Here is a 20,869-nt window from a genome sequence, read left to right on the forward strand (position 1 = left end):
TAAAAAAGCACAACCGCACCTGCGATCGGGAACAACCGGTGTTTTCAGCAGAAACAGCCACTCATCCAAACAAGACCGTAGTTCCCACACTTACCTACACACCGCCACCAATTCACAATAAAACAGCGCACAGAAGGCTAAATCATGAGAGTGGCAGTCCATTGTGACAGCACCACAAGACTGGCCCCGGTACCTCCTCAAAATGAACGCTCGAGCCCTTCTGAAGTGCATCGGTCAGAGCAGGTATGGTCATCCATTCAGCTTTTGAACACGGCATTCAGGCTCCATTTGGAGGTACAAGTGCGACGGTGCTGAGCTTGTCCCTGTGCCGGTCTTCTCTCAGCTCTGCTCAACACCCCTTTCAGGAGTCTGAGACCAGCACAATGACTGGTCTGAAGCACTTGGGCGTCATGAGGCTCTTCACATTCAAATCTGCCCGGCAACAGCGGCGGGTTACAAAGCAGGCACACCGGCTTTGTAAGCCTGGCCGAATAAAGACCTCTCTGGTGGGGTGAGAGGGGGGTGGGTTTAGTGCCGTACCTGAGGGAGGAGGTGGGCGCTGGGGGGGCGCGGGCCGGGCCGGGGGGGCGTTGGGCCGGGGCGGGGGCTGGCGTTTGGGCTCCAGGCTCTGAGAGGAGGAGGGCTGCTGGTCCACGGGGGAGCCTGTCGACAGACGGCAGGAGGTCACTGAGTCAGGCTTTACTGCGTTATGAGGACCGCAGTACTCCACCAATATCTCACCAAACACACACCTACTGCACACACACCAAAAACACACACCTACTGCACACACACACACAACACACACCTACTGGACACACACACACACCAAAACACACACCTACTGCACACACACACACACACACCAAAAACACACACCTACTGCACACACACCAAAAACACACACCTACTGCACACACACACACAACACACACCTACTGCACACACACCAAAAACACACACCTACTGCACACACACCAAAAACACACACCTACTGCACACACACCAAAAACACACACCTACTGCACACACACACACAACACACACCTAATGCACACACACCAAAAACACACACCTACTATACACTGTGTAGTGCATGGAAGGCAAAACTTTCTTTACCTGCAAGTTCCCTCCTACAAGGAGTGGGACTTAATCCTATTTTACAGGCAAAAAAAAAAGCAAACCAAAAAAAACGCAAACATGAAAGAATGCAGTAGAATGGATTAGAATGCCATACAATGCAGCAGAGTGCAGTAGAATGCTGTATAATACAGTAGCATGCAATAAAAACCAATAAAATACAGTAGCGTGAGTTAAAACCTTAGAATGCAGTAGAGAGCAGTAGAATGTAATAGACAGCAGTATAATGTAGCAGAGAGCAGTAGAATGCAGTAGAATGTAGCAGAGAGCAGTAGAATGCAAGAGAGAGCAGTAGAAACGGGTAAACGGGTAGTAAAGTTGTTCTGAGTGGAGATGAGCAGCGTACCTTGTGGGGGTCCGGCAGTGCGAGGGGCGCCCCTGCTGGGCCGGGTGGGGGCTGCGGGTTCTCCATGGGTGGGGGAGTGGCAGGGGCTCCCCCTGGGGGACGGCGTGGGGGAGGTCCCAGGTCCTGACCCCGCCCCAGGCTGCAGGTGCTGAGGTAAGATCTCCTCCACCTCCGCGCTGTAGTCGTCCACCTCACCTGCCGGTCCAGAACAGAACAGCACTGCTCACAACCGCACGGGAACCGGTACCAACCACACACCGCTCTGAGGGGTATTACCGTACTACCGTATTACCAAACATCACCACTCTCAAACAAGCAGCAGTGTTTGAGCCAACATTCCAACATTTGTCCATTTAATACCCATAATGCCTCTACAGTTCCTCTACCCCCCGGGCAGCGGCGTTTTTGCGGTTCCTGAGAGCGGGAGCCCGTGCGCCATGGCGATGGCGAGGCGCTCCCTACCCTCCATGTCGTAGTCGGCGCCCAAGTCGGCGTCCTCGGCCAGCAGCGTGGAGCTGGCGGAGGTGGGGATGCCCGCGCAGATCCGCTCCACGCTCATCTCGTCCTCCAGGCTCTTAATCCAGCCCGCGCTCTTCAGCCGGATATCTATGGTCTTCCCGAGCACCTGCGCATACACGCACACGGACACACACACACACGAACATACGCACACACGGACACACACACACATACAGACACGCACACGGACACACGCACATACAGACCATGCAGACACGACACACACATGAGATGCAATTGTTTGTTTTTGTTTTTGTCTGTGAGATTTTTATCCGTTTTGCCGAGGCGGGAACTCACGGTCGAGCTGCTCAGCGACAGAGCGGCCAGAGCAGAGTAGCCCTCGCGGAACGTCACCCACATTTTCTCCTCCACGAACCTGTCCCAAAAAAAAAAACAAGAACACACAGGTTACAGATCCACAGAGTGCTACACAGGAGGCTATTAACCAATCAGAGTCAGAACTGAAGCTGTCACTCCACTCACACGGTTACTGTACTTACTCAGTACTAAAATGTAGTCTGATACATAAAAATATTCATCTTGCCAGCAGCAAGTCAAAGCTCCATTTTGGATTGGTAGTCGTGTCACCTGATGAGGATGACCTCGCCGAAGGCGGTGAACTTGTCGAGCAGCTCGTCGATCAGGGCGTCGTCGAAGTAGTCTTCCTCGCCGGAGCCGGAGCCGCAGAGGGAGACGAGCACAGTGCCGTCGGGCGGGCCCTGCAGGGCGATTACGTCCTTGTACACCTGGTGGCGGGCCTCGGGGTCCACCTCCAGCACGTCCACGTCCATGACGGCCACCACCGGCCTGGGGAGCGGGGGGGTTCAGAGCCAATCAAAACGCTTCAAATACGCACACGGTTTCCATAAATATAAACGGACCTAATACAGGCCCATGAGGAACCCCCAGTGTTTAGGATGTTGATTGGGTCGATGGGCCGTGCACAACCCGATGGTACCTGTGATCGGAGGTCTTCAGCTCGGCCCGGCCGTAGTACTTCAGTGCGCCGGGGCTCCAGGGGTGTGGCTGCTTGGCCTCTTCGTTGGAAATGGAGGCCACCACATTCATCTCTTCGGCTGCGAAAAGCACGAAAACGGACAATTAAATGTTCGCAATGTCCTGGAAGACCAGCCTCAAGTCTGAAGGTGACTATAACCGCCCCTCACCGGACTTGTCAAAATTCCACTTCCTCCTCTTCCAGAGCACGCGGTCCGTCCAGGCGGGGGTCCGGCACTTCTCGCTGGTGTCGTAGTCGTCCGAGAACAGGTCGTACTTGTAGGTGGGGGGGAAGTCGATCTTCCCCTCGATGAACCCTCTGAAAATCTGGAGAGGGGACAACATAACATTAAGAAATTAAGAACATTCTAATCTCACATTTGTAGTCTTACACCTTAAAGGGTTAATGATATGATGGCACACCAAGGGGACTATAAAAGCAGCGAGGTTCGGGACCCCAGGCGAAGAGGGGGCAGGGCTTACGTGTCCGGCGTTCTTCTGGTCCACCAGCTGGTCTCCGGCCGTCAGGGCGTCCCAGTTCTGCTGGCGGATCAGCTCCTTCACCTCCTCGTTGGGCAGGCTGATGCGGTAGTTGAAGTCCCCGCACCAGAACACGTAGTCATGGGAGTACAGCAGCCGGCCCTGTGGGACACACATAACGGCACACACCGGATGAGTAAGAGGCTACTGATGTACCCTCCACAACAGGAGGATTTATCAGGACTGTACAGCACACTGCAAATACATACATACAAGCTGTTCTTTTATTCTATAGTCTGTCTGACACTGAAGAGCTACATACACTAATACTGAATATTAATCCTTTGAAGGGTAGATTTTTTGGGAATGTTTTTTCAGAATTCTAAGAGTTCTAGAACTCCATCGCTTCCAATTACCAGTAGTGATGGTGACATCAGCAATAGAATGTTCAGTTAAGAACATTCTAATCACACAGTTGTGATCTCACACCTCAAAGAGTTAATCATGAACCACTGAAGCATCAGCAGGGAAACACTGCTGACACACATCTGTTAAAAAGAAGAATCAGGCCAGATGCAACACAATAAGAAAGGCAGCGGTGATATAGCATTTCTTCATGAGATGTAAGGACTTGGCGCATTTATTGAGAAGTAATCAAAGACAGGAGCCTACAGATCGACAGCCACACCCCTGAGGCAGAGGGAAAGCCAGTCTCTGTGACATCATAAGAGAGATGAAGGGGGGGGGAATGTTCATGAGGCAGAATTTCGCAGTTACCATGGGGAAGCTGAGCCTGCGGGTGATCTCGTTGTAGTCGTCATTCCTCTCCTTGACCTGCGATTGGCCGGCGGCAAAGTGGGAGCAGACGAAGCAGATGCTGGTGGCGTGGAACAGCATGCGGATGGCCACGCCTCCTTTGTTCCCGGTGGCCCCGCCCATTCCCGTCTTCACAGTATCCACGGCGACATCCCTGGAAAGACAATCCAGAAGGTTTAGAATGTCAATTTGCCCAAAAGGATACAAGTAATTTGCCCAGGTGCACCTGGAAAAGGTTTATTTTCCTGAAGCACTTCTTTAGCCTAAAAATTGGCTCTCAGACTAACATCCGAATATAATCGCTTGCACGCCTGATAGTGAAACACAATCCTGAGATCACTATGAATTACTCGCATTATAGGAGCTTCAGCACTGACGCAAAAACCTCACAAATGACCGTGAACCACAGAGCTGGGTTACAACCATTTCTTTTTTCTAAATTTATTATTTTTTATTTTGCGCTCGAGGCAAAGACGATAGTATTTCAGCCTTCGGAGAAAGATGGCATCGTCGGACGCAGTAAAAATAAATCCATCATTAAGCCAACGTAACGGGATAACCCCGCGGGCGGGATAAGGCGGAGTCAGACGTGGGAAAAACCCGCAAACAATGCGACGGCGGGATTCTGCGATTACCGGAGGCTGGACAGACACGGCGGCGGACGTACCGGATGTAGGGGGCGTGCTGGGGCCGGATGAAAACGAAGAGGCACACGCCCACCAGCTGCTCCGACGCCAGCAGCACGTACTTGTGGTCCCGCGAGATGTTCTTCTGCAGCTCGGCCGCCCACAGCTTCTGATTGGTCGTGCTGGGGGGGGGGGGGGGGGGCATATTGGATTTAGCCTTCATAAAAAAACAGCTTGAGATCCTGTTATCTGCACAAAAGCTAAAATAAAGTTACCGCTACATGAAAACATTTCCTGCGTGTTATTGGGTTTTCCCCCAAAGCCGACAGGTTGAAACGCAGACTGCGGCTTTTTTATTCACTTAAAACCGCTTGCTGAGACCATTCGGAGAGTTCCGCTCCGCTCGGCTCCCACCTGGCACTGACGATGTTCCCGGCATTCAGCTCCACCATTTCCTCAAATCCGATGGCAAAGATGTCTACGGGGTTGGCTTTGCTGTCTGAGAGATAACAGAAACAAAATGGCCTCTTCATTTTCAGGACAACGAAACTCCATTATTAGAAAGATAAAACAAAATAAACGCATTTGTAAATACTTTATATATTAAAAACAAGGGGTTACGACGCATATAAACAGCTGTTCCAACACGGTTCACCCGATATGGATGTAAATACCCTCAAATCAAAACTGCCAGCCTTCACTGTTTTATTTCAAATCCTGTGTGCTGGAGTACAGAGCTAAACAAACACTCACAGACTGCAGTGTGTGTGTGTGTGTGTGTGTGTGTGTGCGTGTGTGCATGTGAGCGTGCGTGCGTGTGTGCGTGTGCGTGTCTGTGTGTGCGTGCGTGCGTGTGTGTCTGTGTGTGCATACATATAGATCCTAAACGCAATCTGCAGAGAAACAGCACATTGGGATATCGTCCAGCAGGGAGCCCCGCTCACCCTGGAAGTCGGGGTACCCCGCGATCTTGGGGGCGTCCAGCAGCCAGTCGTTGAGCGTCTGGTTGCGGAAGGCGATGCTGCGGAACTGCTTCCCGCCGTTGACGTTCCAGGTGCCCACGCACACGCGGATCTGCTTGGGCGTGGTGTACTTGTAGTGGTTCTGGCACATGCCCAGGAGCACTCTGGGAGATGCTGCGACACGAGAGGTCAAGGGTCAACAGAGGGATCGACAGAGGGGTCGAGAGCAAGTAACAGGTTCTCCAGTAACTGAATAATGAACCAAAACAGAGGTGTAAAATATGAAAATGTCATAACAGCGAAAATACACCTTTGATGGTAAATTGATCTGACAACAGATAACGTGATTCAGAAAGGACAACACACCAATCTTCAATTAGTAAAATACAATTATATGACATTAGTTTATGAATTTGCACCACTTGCACAAGACAATGTACAGACACGCTGCTACTGTACCTGATTGCAAAATGGGCTCAGAAACTAACGGCGTAAGCATTAGGAAGGAGGAGGAAGGAGAAGGATCACAGTTAAATAACAGAATCAAAACACTTCACAGAATCAACCTCGTCACAGACAGCAGATTATAGCGTGAAGCAAGCGTGTCCAAACGCAAACACACACACACACACAAACAAACTCCACCAAAAGGAGAATCATAAAACCTGACTGTCTGTGGAGGGCCACAATCAAAAACAATAAAAACAAATCTTTTGGAAAAAAGGTGCCCAAAAGACACAACTGCAAGGGGACCTGAGGTAGGCCAGTGCGGAACACCAGGCTACATGGTCTTATTCCAACTTGGGAATTAAAACTGTGGGAGTTAGGGGCCTACACCTTAGCTTCATTGTCGAACAAAGCATGACACAAACATCTTAGAACCCAGATATCATCACCGGGTCCAGTCAGGCAAAAACTCTTCTACATTTAGCATCCAATAAAGCACTAAAGATGTGTGTCGTTGTTATGGCGACACGCGGCCGCCGCCCTGCTTACTGTAGAGGCTGCCGGTGGTGAGCAGCGCGCGGGCCTTGTCTGCCAGGTCGCTGTTCAGGGTGCTCCCCAGGCGCAGGATGTCGATGGCCTCCTGCTTGGAGCTGTCGAAGAAGTTGTTCTGGATGGTTCTGGTGACCGAGCGGGCGCCATCTTTCAGCTTTCCGGCCTGGCGGGAAAAATCGCAGGGCGTAAGTACTTCTGTAACTGAATTACACACACACACACACACACACACACAGACAGGCAGGCAGACAGACAGAGACACACACACACGCACTTATACAGCAGTACAGGAGAATTTACTGTCTACAGGGCACAGCTGAAGCACAGATACATTTCACACTTTCCCATTTTATGGTTTAAAAATAGGATAACTTGTTCAAGCAATCAAATAAGATACAACAAATGGAACAATTTTAAGTCCACAGCTGGCCCAGTTATTACTCTACAATCGTCCACATCTCTCAACCACACTCATCTCTCTCTTCCCGTCTCACAGACCACACTCTCCATCTCTCTCTCCCATCATCTCACAGACCCACTCTCTCCATCTCTCTCCTCCATCATCTCACAGACCCACTCTCTCCATCTCACTCCCCCATCATCTCCCAGACGACACTCTCCACCTCTTTCTCCCATCATCTCCCAGACCCACACTCTCCATCTCTCTCTCCCATCATCTCCCAGACGACACTCTCCACCTCTTTCTTCCATCATCTCCCAGACCCACTCTCTCCATCTCTCTCTTCCACTGACAGACCCCCCAGCACTCAGACTCAGGCCGAACGGGCACGTTAACTCACCCAAGCGAGATCATCCACGGAGAGCAGGGGGAGACAACGCAACACGTTAGAGCTCATCACAAATCCACTTCGTCACGACACAAATGACATCATCGCGCTCCTCCTTCCTCTCCTCGGGCGCTCGTACCTTGGCCTTGCCGTCCAAGGCCCCCGTCCCGGCGTAGATCTTGCTGACCGAGTCCCCGTTGACGGACCACATGGAGCGGAAGACCTCCTGGAAGCGACCCACCAGCTGGGGCTTATCCAGGCCCAGGTCGTCCAGCTGCTTGGGCAACATCTGCACAGGAATTGGGGGGAGGGGTGTGGGGAGAACCATCAGAGTCTACTCCAGGGATGTCATAGCCCTGTCACAGAGAGCCACAGTATCTGCTGGTTTTTGGAACGTTTCAGAACTTAAGTGCATAACCTAAGTTCAACCTAAGGGGTCACTTATTGTACTTTGTATTAATGTTCTAATGTTGTATCTTGTACTGCCCCCTAGTTTGACTAATGTTCACTGAATGAACTGGACTTTGCGTTCTTGGCTATGAATTACTGTACAAAATGAGTATTGTACCTTATCGAGCCAATGTTTTGTAGTTGGTCCAATGACCTTGATACGCACGTTTGTACGTCGCTTTGAGGATAAGCGTCTGCTAAATAAATGTAATGTAATGTAACTAAGTCACTGACCGGCTAAAGAGTCCACACATCTGGTTTCCAAGGCCTATATAGGGCAGCAGACTGAAAGGAAACCACAAAAACCCCGCAGGCAAGGCGGTGCTCTGGGACCGGAGCTAACATCCCCGGCCTAGACTCTGATCCCCATTAAGGCCCTCGTGAGTAGACACGTCTCAGCAGGGGAATAGCCGCTAAATGTGGGAACTGAAGTTTCTCCCAAACAGAAACAGTACCAAAGGTACAGAAGGTAAAATATAAGGAAGTAAAACAGGGAGCAGGATGACTGTTTGCTGCTTGAACATGAAAACTGTCAGGGTGCGAACCCAAGGGAGCAGAACCGACTGTTCTGGGCAAATAAAGAAGAGGAAGTACGTGTGTGTGTGTGTGTGTGTGAGTGAGTGAGTGAGTCTATCCAGTATATAACTGTTGACAGCAGTGCTGCAGTACGAAGCAAAGGTGGAGGAACTGGAGCTCGCAGCCCAAACATTTCAGCCAGGACCCGTTGCGCACTCACCTCCAGGGCGAAGTAGGCCTGCACGCTGTTGGTTCTGTCCAGGCAGTCCAGACAGTTCACCCGAATGGTTCCGCTTTGACTCCTAAGATCATCGCAACGTTGGAATGCATCACGACAAGAATGGGCCATTCAGTCCATACACATTCAGTAGCCTCGTAATTAGCCTACTGTCTAGAGCAGGGCTGCCCAACCCTGCTCCTGGACATCTACTAACCTGTAGGTTTTCACTACAACCCAAACAGAGCGTATCTCATTCAACAGCCAGAGATCTCATGAATTAGGTGTGCCAAATTAGAATTGGACTGGAAACCAACAGGAAAGTAGATCTCCAGGAACAGTCTTGGGCGGCCCTGGTCTAGAGAACTGCATCAAACCTGCTCATAGAATCCAAGGGTCATCGCATCTACTAGATGACCTGGCTAGCAGTTTCATACGTTACTTCAGAAAAATTTTAGTTTCTTCTCCTCAGAAACGCGCCCTTGGTTTCCCCCCCTGGCAACCCCCCGGGTGCTCGGTTTACTTCACCTCTGGACCCCCGCCTCCCCGGAGTAGCTGAAGTAGCTGCAGTCCTCCAGGAACTTGCTGAGCAGGGGCTTCAGGACGCTGTGGAGCTTCTCCACCTTGCCGCCCTTCACCATCTGGTGGTAGTCGAAGTTTATCATCTTGACCGCGGCCGCGTGCTCAGAGGCCTTCAGGTGGCTCTGGAATCGGAGCGAGCGCACAGGGAGTCAGGGCTGTCAATCACAACGCCACTCCATCATCTCACATCCGCATCTCAACACAGAGAGGGTGAGTGACAGCCGGAGGCTCCGCCCACCTGGAAGGCCTTGCTCAGCATGTGCTCCCCCTCCTTCATCCCCAGCAGGTTGATGATCACCTGCTTGCCGTAGAGCTTCCTGAGTGCGCTGAAGTGCCTGTGGGGGGGGGGGGGGGCAGTGCACAGGTGAGATCCAAAAAAGCCATAATTTCTGCTACTGTGCAGTGGTAATGTAACCAGTGTGTGTGTGTGTGTGTGTGTGTGTGTGGGGGGGGGGGGGAGTGGGTCCACCCTAATATCACCTTTATTAATATCTACCCCCATCTCCTGAGGGGGCTCATTTTACACTCCTATCTCTCTGCGCTAAATCCATAGACTTGGCAGTGCTGGTGGTCCGGTTTGTCTCTCTTGGCACAGAAGACGGATGAATCATTTGGATAACCCTGAACTCCCACACGGCAGGCCTGCGATATTACACTGCCTCAGCACGCCAGGGAGTCAGAGATGAGTTGAGTGTTCCAAAGGCCATCGCCCTCTCTCTCTCTTCCCCCCCCTTTCTCTCGCTCGTTTTAATTACCTCTCAAAAGCGGGAGCGTTGGCCTCAAATCCGCGGGAGAGCTTGACACGGTGCGAGCCGACCTGTCAGGGGGTGGGGTGGGGTGGCACAACGGGAGACAGACCAAAACATAAACATCACCTTTCACGCAGGGGCATGCCACAACTGTTCCTGTGGTAGTCCTGACCAATTTAAACAGGAAAGCAATAGCAGACAAAAAAAAACTTCAAAGAAGATCAAGAGTATATAATAATACCATGACATTAACAACATATGGGGCCCCAAAAATATTTATTCTGCGCTTGGATAAAAGGCGTGAAGCTTTCTTTGTGCAACTGCAATAGCCCGCCACTGAACTGCGCGTGACACTGCTCTTGACCTTGAGGTCTGACCTTCGGGGGAAGGCACGCCATGAACGCACGGGGGAGACTGAAAGAGTGGTTCCCGCTCACAGCGCTCGAGAGATTTGGGCTGAAGGCACAGAATCCCCGCGTGGCCCATCGTTGGCGGGACAGGCCTCCACAGAGGGTCACATGACCCATTCCCAATGACTCAGATTCTGCCCGCAAGCACGGATCACCACGGGGCAGATCGCCATGGCGATTACCCAGCCTGCCACAGAACTGCCTGCGCTGCAGATTCCGGCTCCCGATTACGCCAGGGAGCCCAGCGGCGGCCGACGCGGCGCTGTACGCTATTAATCCCAGACGCTCGTCTTCCACCTTCCCTCCCTCCCTCCCTCCCTCCCTCCCTCCCTCCCTCCCTCCCTCCGCCCCTCCCTCCCTCGCTGTGAGTGAGTCACACCCGTGTAAGTCACGACTGCGGCCCGCTGCATCGCACCCCGGCCACGCCCAGCCCAGCGCAGCGCAGGGAAGCTCTCCCTCCACCGCAACATCAGTCTACCTGACATCCCTGCTGGCCTGTACACTGCCCCTGTGGTGCAGAGGTGGGGTGGGATGGGCCCTGACCAAGCAGCTGCCACTGCTGCTAATGTCCCTCCCCCTCTCTCTCATTCTCTGTCTCCCTCTCTCTCCCTCAGTCTCTCAACCTATCACTCTCTCTGTCCCTCCCTCTCTCTCCCTCAGTCTCTCAACCTCTCTCTCTCTCTGTCTCTCCTGCCCTCTTTCTCTCCGTCTCTCTCCTACAGTCTCTCAGCCTCTCTCGCTCTCCCTCCCTCTCCCCGTCGCTCAGCCTCCCTCTCTCTCTTCCCCCCCCTCCCTCCTTCATTCTCTCCCTCCCTCTTTCTCTCCGCAGGTACCTGGCGTTAATATTTGATGCAGTGTCTTCCCCCACATTAGGGAGAGCTCAGGTTGTTGCCAGCATTATAAATGAACATGTTCTGGCAAAGGCTCCCTATGGGCCGAGGAATGCACCTCCCTTTGTCTAACAACGCTTTCGTACCGTCCGGCAATCAGACAAGGTCAACGAGTACAATCACACAGAATAATGCATAGGCCGTACACTGCGGAAGAAAGCACACTGCGTAACAATGACGATAGCCAGGAAGACAGACAAATCATTCAACAACTGACATCTACAACATCATTCGGTTCAACAACTGACATCTATGACATCATTCGGTTCAATAACTGACATTTACAGAAACCTTAAAAAGACAGACAACATGGCGAGCATCCCTTCCCAACAATATCATTTCACCTCCACTTCCTTAAAAGGCTAACATTTCAGCTAATTAACCAAAACCGCTAAAGTACCCAATTAGCGGTCCTGAATTGCCATTCTAGCGGTTGAAGTTTATGACAAACTGATGCCAACAATTCCTGTTACTGGAAGCAGTAAAATGTAAAAGAAATATCAGGACCCAAAAATCTAACATTGCATAACTTGGTAGATGATTGACAGCTCCACTGTATCTACCTGGGCACATAGCTAGCCACGCACCTATAAAGCTTTCTAGTTGCAGAGTAGTTATCTAGCTGGCTATGAGAAAAAATAACTACCACAGCTAACCATGAAGCTCAAACTAGTTGCTACCTAGATGAAAGAAGTTAGATACCCAGTCAGGTAGAGATGTAGCGATCTAGAAAGATGAAAATGAGCAAAGTGATTCTGAGTGCTATATTCACACGCAAATACAGCAGAGAAACTGGAAGAGCATCCGATACAGAACACAGACACCAGCTGTAGGCCTAATATTTGGGATGCTGCGATTCCACAAAATATTTAAGGTCGTGGTGCCAATGTTTTCCGATATCGGAGTGGCAGGTGTTTTATCAAAAAACAAAACCGAACTTTTTGGAAAGGGAAGGGGCGAGCTTTATCGGGAGAGCTTATTCGTGATCATTGTCCGTCCTTTTAAGGTTGAAATCTACAGCACATTCAATTTTATCCCGGGAAATATTTGTTTTCACCAAAGGAAGAGAGTGGCCAATCAGCTGAGTAAACAAGTGACCATGTGCACCAAATTCTGCACCAATCAGAGCCCTGATCCATTGCACTGTGCAATGTCAAGGTTCTGTGGACCGAATCGAAACGCCCGCTACGAAATGTGGCCCACGTATATTTAAGGCACATCTCCAGTGCCACTGATAACATCATTATTGGAGATTTTCAGATCTGTGAGAGTACCCGAAAAAACACAATGCCACCAAACACCTGTCTAATACAGAACTTTCGCACCAAAATTCCACCGTACACATGCCAGTTCATCACCAGATGTATCATGGGAAAGGACAGAAATACCAGATGCAGGTTCTCATCCTCCTCCATGGACTTGGAGTGTGGATTTAATTCAGATGCAATAATATCCCTTGAAGGTCAGTGGATGTATGCACATGGTCATATATAACCAAAAGGTACATATATTCAGTAGGGAACGTATAGCCATACAAATATTTGTTCATTTTTTAAATTTGCAACCTCTGTCAAATAATGTCCAAATAAAAAATAGATGGGCCCATTAAATAAAATCCAGTCGAGCAACTTTTCCAAAAGCACAATTCCTTCTGAAAGGGGAAATTCGCCCTCACCTGGATTCCAGGTTGCTCCCAAAACAGTGGTATAGATCCACGGATTTGAATGAAGGAAGACACTTTATCATCCAGGAAAATAACCTGCAGATTTGAACAATAACAGATTTCTAGTTATACGTAGTTCCTGTACTACTGAAGAAAAATCATAAACACAAAACAGCTCATGCTTTTCACAACAACAATGCAGGTCACTAAAAAAAAAGAGAATCTGGTAAATGAATAGAACATTTAAAATTGTTCAATTGTCTAAAACGTTAACAGTGAAGGGGGGGGGGGCAGGGGGAACAACAAAATACACAACTAGAAAGAGCAGATCTCAGATTAAATCACCCAAACCAAATGAGCAACCCAGACTAGTTTTGGTCCTTTGTGTGTCAGAATAGAATGAGAAGGAGAAATCAATGCGAGAGCAACTGTGGGAGGTACATGGTGGGAGGTCAAATTCAAAGGCTCAGAAGTCACAGGCTAATCCTTAATCCTCATCCTGGAAGCACAGGCAGCAGCATCCCCAGTGCAAAACACCGGCACGATACAAACCCCACCCGTGTCAAAACAAGCAGATGGGAAAAATTTTAACTCTTTAGATGCCGCTGAAATCTGAAATCTCTCCTGCGGGATCACTGAGAATTATCTACGGTCATACGGACAAAACAAATGCTTGAATATTATTCAAATACAAATGTTTTCTTTAAAACGGTCAGTAATCTATAGGACCTTTACTGGAGTATGAAGAGTTAAAAGTATTTAAAATAAAGCACATCACACTGGCCAAGAATAAACATGGCTGATTCATGAGATGACTAAGCTATAACTTAGCGAACAGCATTAATTAAAGATTTTGGCACCAAAGCCCCATTTCACTGGAGGCAGTATGCATGTTGGAATATGCAGTATCATCTTAACTGCACATTATTTTTCTTTATTATTATAATGTACAATTCCGACCAATCATATGCAACCGCACCCAAATACACGCGCAAACCCCAGTGCCAATTCTGGAAAGGCGGTGTCGCCAGATGCTTCTTTTCACACCACTGACTACAGTTAAGCTCTCACAGAGACCTTTCATATGCAGCCTTGAGTGCACAGGCACCTGATCTACCAGCAGGGGTCGCTGGAGAGCAATGAACCACGGACCCCTACTGACACTGTGAGGCTCATGCACACACCACAGAGTGGTGTCGTAACCAAATGAGCCAGCCAGCAGCCCCTGGGCGTGGCTACTTTACCGAAGTAATTACTGAATTCCTCGAACACACACACACACACACCTCTGTTTTTATCCGTGAGCTGAGAGAACAATCCAGGTTTTTAACTATTTTTTTCTAAAGGGACATCCCTCCCCCCCCTGTAAACAGTGCACGGACGGCTGACCTGCTCGGTCTCCACGAAGTTGGCGACCTGTCCGTCGTCGTTGGTGCCGCGCACGTTGAAGCGCGTGCCGGCCCGCTCGGAGCTGAGGCGCGAGATGACGCAGGCCTTGGCCTGCCGGTGCCCGGCGTAGATGGTGCGGATCTCCACGCCGCCGCACATCAGCCGCAGCAGCCACTCGTCGCAGTTCACCCCGTAGTGCTTCAGGTGCAGGTGCAGGGACTGGTTCCTGTGGTGTGCAAGAGATTCACGCGTGTAAGCAGACACACACACACACACACACACACACACACACGCACACATACACAAACACACAAATATATAAACACACACACAAACACACACACACACACACATGCACGCACACATGCACGCACACACACATATTCACACGCAGGCACAAACACACACACAAATAGATATACACACACACAAACACACACAGAATTATATACAGTACACACACACACACACATGCATGAACACAGACAGAATGAAAACAAAGCTCACACATTCAATTTATTTTCAATTTTGGTTCCAAGCTTTATTATGCACACTAGATGTTTTATCACGCGGTTCTCAGGTTTGTAATCATTTCTGCCATGTTCTGCTAAAATACAGCACATCTGCTGAAAAATCCACCACAAACCCCACTGTTTGCAACGGCAAATGGAAATCACGTAATTAAGGGGCTACAAACTACTTTGTCTTATTGATTAAGAAACAATGAGTCCTGACTCAGTCCCAAAGGCACTCAAGAAGCACAGAAATGCCAGACCGTGGTTTCAATTGTTTTTTGACGGATGTTTCATACGAACCACCTTAATGGCAAAGCGCTCGTGCGCACGGACGAGGACTCACCAGAAGAAGCGGTTGTCGGTGGTGTCCTCCTTGATCCGGCGGTGGGCGTTGAGGCTGAGGTCCATGCTGACTCCGGAGGAGGACCAGGCGAAGTAGAAGTTCCCCGAGTTCAGGACCTTGCGCACGTCCGAGATCCGGTCCTCGTCCGAGGGGTCGTTCCTCAGGGACACGAAGTCCGTGGCGGTGACCCGGAAGACCTCCGAGTCCTGCACCTTCCCCACCGAGCTGCACCCCGTCACCACCACCAGGCTGTGGAGCATAGCGTCCCCTGCAGGCCAAGACATGGAAGTACAGAGAAGTGAGGAGTCATTTGCTGTCCCGAATCAGCATTTTACCACTAGTTTTGGGAGCTGCTCAGGATGCCTAAAAATCCCAGTTCAAGTTAGCGTCACAGTTACAGTCACAGTGAACAAGATTCAAATTCCCATCTACACCTAATAAAAACGCTGTACCTCCCCATGCTAACCTAAAACAACAATTAAAAAAGGATTTATCTTACCGAAAACAAGTAATTAAGATGGAGCTGCAGGAAGATTAACGGTCCCTAGGCAGTTATTTCACAGGTGTCTAAAGTATTAAAGTGCTTCGACTAACGAAGGTGACCCAGGTCTTACTCGACATGCCGTAGCCCGCTGCGCGGACGACGGCGCCCTGGGAGCTGCACAAACTCACCCAGGTTGAGCCGGAGAACTCCCAGGATTCCATAGGCGTCCAGCATCTTGGTGTACGTGTTCTTTATGGCCTCCTTCTCCGCTGCGGCTGAGACAGGCGAGAGTGTCAGAGAAGGGGGGGGGGGGGGACAAACGTTAGCAACGACTAACCGTTAGCAACAACGCGGTTTGAACTGGGGTAGGAAAGAGAAAAATTAATGGGGACTGGGGCGCACATGCCAAAACTGAGCCACTTCCTTTGAGAAAGGCTCTGATACAGTGTCCAGACAGGGTGGTGGACCATTTCCGTATTCATTATTACTTTCCCCAAGCACTGGACTGTCGCTGCGCAAGCTCCCCGTTGATTTTCTTTATCTACACACCGGCCAACAACCAAAGGATATTAAAGGATACCGACGCAGAAAACGTTATATGCTGAATTCCCTAAACATATTTTTACCAGCCTCCCATAATCAAGTGTGTATGAATGTTGTGATAAATGTGTTTTTTCAAATCAGCTAAACAGCCCTTTTAGCATACTTGACATATAGGCCAAAGATATGTCAAAGGGGTATTTAAAAAAAAAGGTTTAATTGATCAAACATCTCCAACCACATATTCCTTTAACAAATACATACTGCATGCAGCCATCAACAAATGTCAAATTAAGAGTGCTATCCAACTGACTACTTAATAAAACCCAACAATCACAGTGGTGCAATCACACGGGGGGCGACATAGCTCAGGAGGTAAGACCGATTGTCTGGCAGTCAGAGGGTTGCCGGTTCAAACCCCACCCTGGGCGTGTCGAAGTGTCCTTGAGCAAGACACCTAACCCCTAACTGCTCTGGCGAATGAGAGGCATCAATTGTAAAGCGCTTTGGATAAAAGAGCTATATAAATGCAGTCCATTTACCATGGTGCAACCCTGAATTCTAAAACATTTTTAAAGACTGATTCTCAGTCAACAACTAACAATAACTGACACAATAATAATACTGTTGCTCTATTATTGTTTAAATGGACATTCAGTAAATAATATTCAGAGGACCCATCTCCTTCTAATGATGCAAATGTAACAAAGTAAAAAATGGCTGTCTTCAAGCTGTTCTGTGACTATGAACCCATGGCCTACGCAGATTAGGGAAGACGAATCCTAACGAACCGCAACTTGCAATCCTTTCACGCACATCCTTGTAAACAGTCTCGCACGAAGAAGGAAACGTGTGTCTCACACAAAACGGCAACCGCTCCAGACTCCAGCATAAGGCATTCTTCACGGCTCCTCGTTTCCACGAGCACGCTGTATGGAGGCGGGTCCAGCTTGTGGTAGATACGATATCCCTTGCTGAAGGCCATTGCAGATCTTGGTTTATTGGCCTTATGAGGTCACCCCTAGGAAACGGAACAGAGGGGAGTAAAATGTCATTTACAGCAAGATAACGCAAAGACCTTGCGGGTAATAAACCGTAAATAATGTATGACGCCCCCCGCCCCCCCACCCACCCCCCAAAATGCACATGGTCATACTGAGATTTCTCTCTTCATCCATACTAACAATCCCCATCATAAGAAAAATGGATATACAGTAACAAGCACTCAGGTTTGCTGTTCAGATAGAGATCTACATATCACCGCCTTGCACACGATGCATTTGTCCTCCCTGCAAATAGTGCATCTTAATTCGAGTAACGTTCCTGATTCACCGACTCATCCTCAGTCAATAATGCTCAGGTAGTGTTCAGTATGTCAGCAAGCTATTCAAAGCTGCAACGTCTGCACAAACACGTTGTTAAATGGCGAAATAAAAATACAAACATTACACGACTCGGTTTTCTCTACGTGACAGATTAAAATAAGCCAGCTTGCTACCTACCGCTAGCTATAGATAGCAAGACGACAATCCACTTGTATTATTAGGTCTAACGTTACAATTTTTGCCGGTAACGTGCCAATGGTGTGATTACAGCAGGTGGTAGACTAAGCTATCCTAGGGCAGATGGATGACAAATTAAGTTGGCTTCCCTTACGAATTTAGCTTGCTAAGGATGCTAGCTGACTGAATTACCCAAGCCGGTGTCCGGCCGGCTAGCTATTGGTAGCCACCTAGCTACCTCATGGAACACTACAGCAAGTAACGGTATTTATCTAGCTAGATGCCTGGCTAATGCTAACAAAACCTAATATCAATCAAAATATAAAATGTCGCGTTTTTAATACCAGCGACAGATGTAATATAAACTACCTTCCCAGCGAATTCATTTTATTGAAGAGAATTATTCAATTACACTAGCTTGTTAAATTAGCTAGCTATACATGGAAAAGGGCGCATTGTTGCTAAGAACAAATCCGACGTTCGCTAGCTGGCTACGTTAGCTACCTTAGAAATAAGAAGCTGCATCCTACAAGGGCACGCCATTCATAACCCTGTTGGCATTTACAAATGTTTAACTACCGTTGAATTATGGCGAGCACTAGCTACCCCTTGTCACTAAAGCCATCTGGCACCATTGCATTTGGCAAGCAGCTAATATTAAATAACTACATTCTACCGTTAGCCTACAATATTTTGCATCTCAGAATCGCTATCGATACTTGCTAGCCAGCTAGCGTTATCCATATAGCTAGCTAGCTGTGCATTTCGTCGTTCCCAAGTCCCTTGTTTTACTATGAAAATGAAACCTTTAATAGCAAACAAACCTGCTAGATTCACAGAAATGCAGCAACGGCAGATTAGCAAGCATAAAACATCGTATAATTTTGCCATTCAGACATTGCAATTGTGACAATTTCAAACGTCTCTCCTCATTACATGGATGCCAAGTTATTACCTTCTTTCACAGCGTCTCCTTCGCCGGCTTCCAGACCTCGGGATAGCAAAATAAACCCCCTCCCACCGCACTGCTGGTCGACGTAACGCATCGCATTTTCCCAGCTGGCACAGTATGGACAAGCAAAGAGTGCCAGCTTGCGTTTGGAGGAAAATACAATCTCCTTCGAAGAAGCACCCTTTACACTGAGAATATGCGCACCTTGGGTCGTTGGATAATTAGATTATTTTTGTCAAAATGCTAAATTATAATATCTTGCGGCGCGCAACTGCCAAATGGCATGGTTTAGTAATGTTTGTTTAAAACATTACATTGTATGTCGTTTTTTTCCCTTCAAATTTGAGACAACATTTGACCAAACAATATATATTATCGTGTGTATGATTTATTTTGTATGTATTTTATTTATTCGTGTTTTATTTATTTATTTATTTGCATATCTAAGCGGTATGTATGCTACTGAACGTGCAGTCCTGCAAGTAGTAGCCTACAAATATTTTCACAAACCGTTTGCGATAATTAAAAAATCTGATACTATACAAATTTTATCCTGAGATATGACCTCCACAAACTGAGATAAATTGTAGTTGGCATACATTTCCAGACATTGTTCTCGCTTTATCTTTTATGGTTTGCCTTTATGGAATCTGCAAATGTTTATTGATTTAAATGGACAGGTCAGGGGTTATTGGTATCAGTTTCATTGTATGTTTTTGATTGGCAATCAAAAACATACAATAAAAATGATACACTGTCAAAAACCCCAGAAGTGAAATTTAAAGACCGGCTGGCTTTACAATGCCTACTGGGGTATTTGGGGGGTTTGTGGTCCAAGGCACTAAGATACACTTAAAGCTCCTCCAAAGATTGTAACTCCCTCCCTGCAACCACCGTAAAGCCAGAAAGGTCATCAGAAACTTCTGGAACTATCTAAAATATCTTTCACTGCTCTCAAAAACTGCCTGACCAGCCAAAAACAAACTATATAACGCCATAAAACTGAGGATACAGGAATTAATTTATTTTGGCTTGGGATCCAAGCCAGTGACAGCACCTGGATGGAGATGACGAGGTTGATAAATCGCAGTTTTAATAACTCTGAAGCCTTAGATGACAGGAAAATAAAGACAAGACACGTGAGGACAAGGGAGGATTCCTCAGAGGATAGCTTTGGAGATATGATAATGATGTCATAATGTGCCAGTTTTAACTCAGAATGAGCTTTGCTAACAAGGTTCAGAAAAGTGTTCCTTAAAACCCATGTGTAATATAAACTGGCTTTCCACATTTTGTTGTGTGATGGACTTAATGTGAAATTGATTACATTTTTTGCCATCACTCTACACACAATACTCTATAATGACAAAGCAAAAAGACATTTTAGATTTAATTAGCAAAAATAAATAAAAATAAGTACATCTCATTTACATAAGTGTTCAGACCCTTTATTCAGTACTTTGTTGAAGCACCATTGGCAGGGATGCCTCTGCCAACTTTGTACACCTGGATTTGAATAGTTTCTGCAATTCTTCCTTGCAGATTGTCTCAAGCTGTTAGATTGGATGGGGAGCATCAGTGAACTGCTGTCTGTCCTGCCCCCTGGTGGTAGAATGACCTCACTTTCGTCGTTCCACCACAGACTGAAGACTCAGCTCTGCAGATAATACAGTAGGTAGGTACCCGGTACATATGCTAGAGAAAATGTTTTGGCTCATTCAAAATCATTTACAAACCCATGTTATAACCTTTCTTCAAGCCACTGAACACAACCGTAAACTTGCCCCAACCCTCAGACTTACCGTTTTCCTAACCGTAACCCTGGCTGAATCATAGTTGAGCCCTAAACCCTAACTGAAGCCATAGGTACCTTTGAAAACTTCAGAAACCCCATTAACAATTGATGAAAAACAAGGAAAATATCATGAATATAGTAATACAAATGCAAAATAAAATGTTTGAAGTCATTAAAAAAAATGTATCTCCTGTAAAAAT

The 20,869-nt window shown here is 48.0% G+C and overlaps 1 protein-coding gene across 14 annotated transcripts in view; it reads right to left on the reverse strand.

Moving 5' to 3' along the window:
- Positions 1 to 19,063, reverse strand: part of synj1 (synaptojanin 1) — a 30,200-nt gene extending 11,137 nt beyond the window's left edge. For 3 of the 14 annotated variants that reach the window (XM_064352637.1, XM_064352631.1, XM_064352643.1), the window contains exons 1-27: positions 18,878 to 19,062; positions 17,282 to 17,441; positions 16,069 to 16,155; positions 15,397 to 15,664; positions 14,539 to 14,764; positions 13,162 to 13,245; positions 12,189 to 12,212; positions 10,193 to 10,254; positions 9,676 to 9,772; positions 9,384 to 9,559; positions 8,859 to 8,940; positions 7,812 to 7,961; positions 6,882 to 7,038; positions 6,345 to 6,368; positions 5,868 to 6,059; positions 5,338 to 5,422; positions 4,965 to 5,105; positions 4,259 to 4,451; positions 3,485 to 3,643; positions 3,172 to 3,328; positions 2,964 to 3,081; positions 2,594 to 2,812; positions 2,303 to 2,381; positions 1,949 to 2,111; positions 1,487 to 1,681; positions 1,120 to 1,155; positions 541 to 663 (exon numbers count right to left, since the gene is read on the reverse strand). In XM_064352637.1, the coding sequence (XP_064208707.1) occupies positions 541 to 663; positions 1,120 to 1,155; positions 1,487 to 1,681; positions 1,949 to 2,111; positions 2,303 to 2,381; positions 2,594 to 2,812; positions 2,964 to 3,081; positions 3,172 to 3,328; positions 3,485 to 3,643; positions 4,259 to 4,451; positions 4,965 to 5,105; positions 5,338 to 5,422; positions 5,868 to 6,059; positions 6,345 to 6,368; positions 6,882 to 7,038; positions 7,812 to 7,961; positions 8,859 to 8,940; positions 9,384 to 9,559; positions 9,676 to 9,772; positions 10,193 to 10,254; positions 12,189 to 12,212; positions 13,162 to 13,245; positions 14,539 to 14,764; positions 15,397 to 15,664; positions 16,069 to 16,155; positions 17,282 to 17,405 (3,421 nt within the window). In that variant the 5' untranslated portion in view covers positions 17,406 to 17,441; positions 18,878 to 19,062. Of the gene's footprint in view, positions 1 to 540; positions 664 to 1,119; positions 1,156 to 1,486; positions 1,682 to 1,948; positions 2,112 to 2,302; positions 2,382 to 2,593; positions 2,813 to 2,963; positions 3,082 to 3,171; positions 3,329 to 3,484; positions 3,644 to 4,258; positions 4,452 to 4,964; positions 5,106 to 5,337; positions 5,423 to 5,867; positions 6,060 to 6,344; positions 6,369 to 6,881; positions 7,039 to 7,811; positions 7,962 to 8,858; positions 8,941 to 9,383; positions 9,560 to 9,675; positions 9,773 to 10,192; positions 10,255 to 12,188; positions 12,213 to 13,161; positions 13,246 to 14,538; positions 14,765 to 15,396; positions 15,665 to 16,068; positions 16,156 to 17,281; positions 17,442 to 18,746 lie in introns of all 14 variants that reach the window. The other 11 variants (XM_064352641.1, XM_064352636.1, XM_064352633.1 and 8 more) reach the window with 10 other exon arrangements.
- Between the last annotated feature and the right edge of the window lie 1,806 nt (positions 19,064 to 20,869).

This window comes from Anguilla rostrata, chromosome 9, assembly GCF_018555375.3.
Source record: "Anguilla rostrata isolate EN2019 chromosome 9, ASM1855537v3, whole genome shotgun sequence".
In the NCBI taxonomy this organism is placed as follows: Eukaryota; Metazoa; Chordata; class Actinopteri; order Anguilliformes; family Anguillidae; genus Anguilla; species Anguilla rostrata.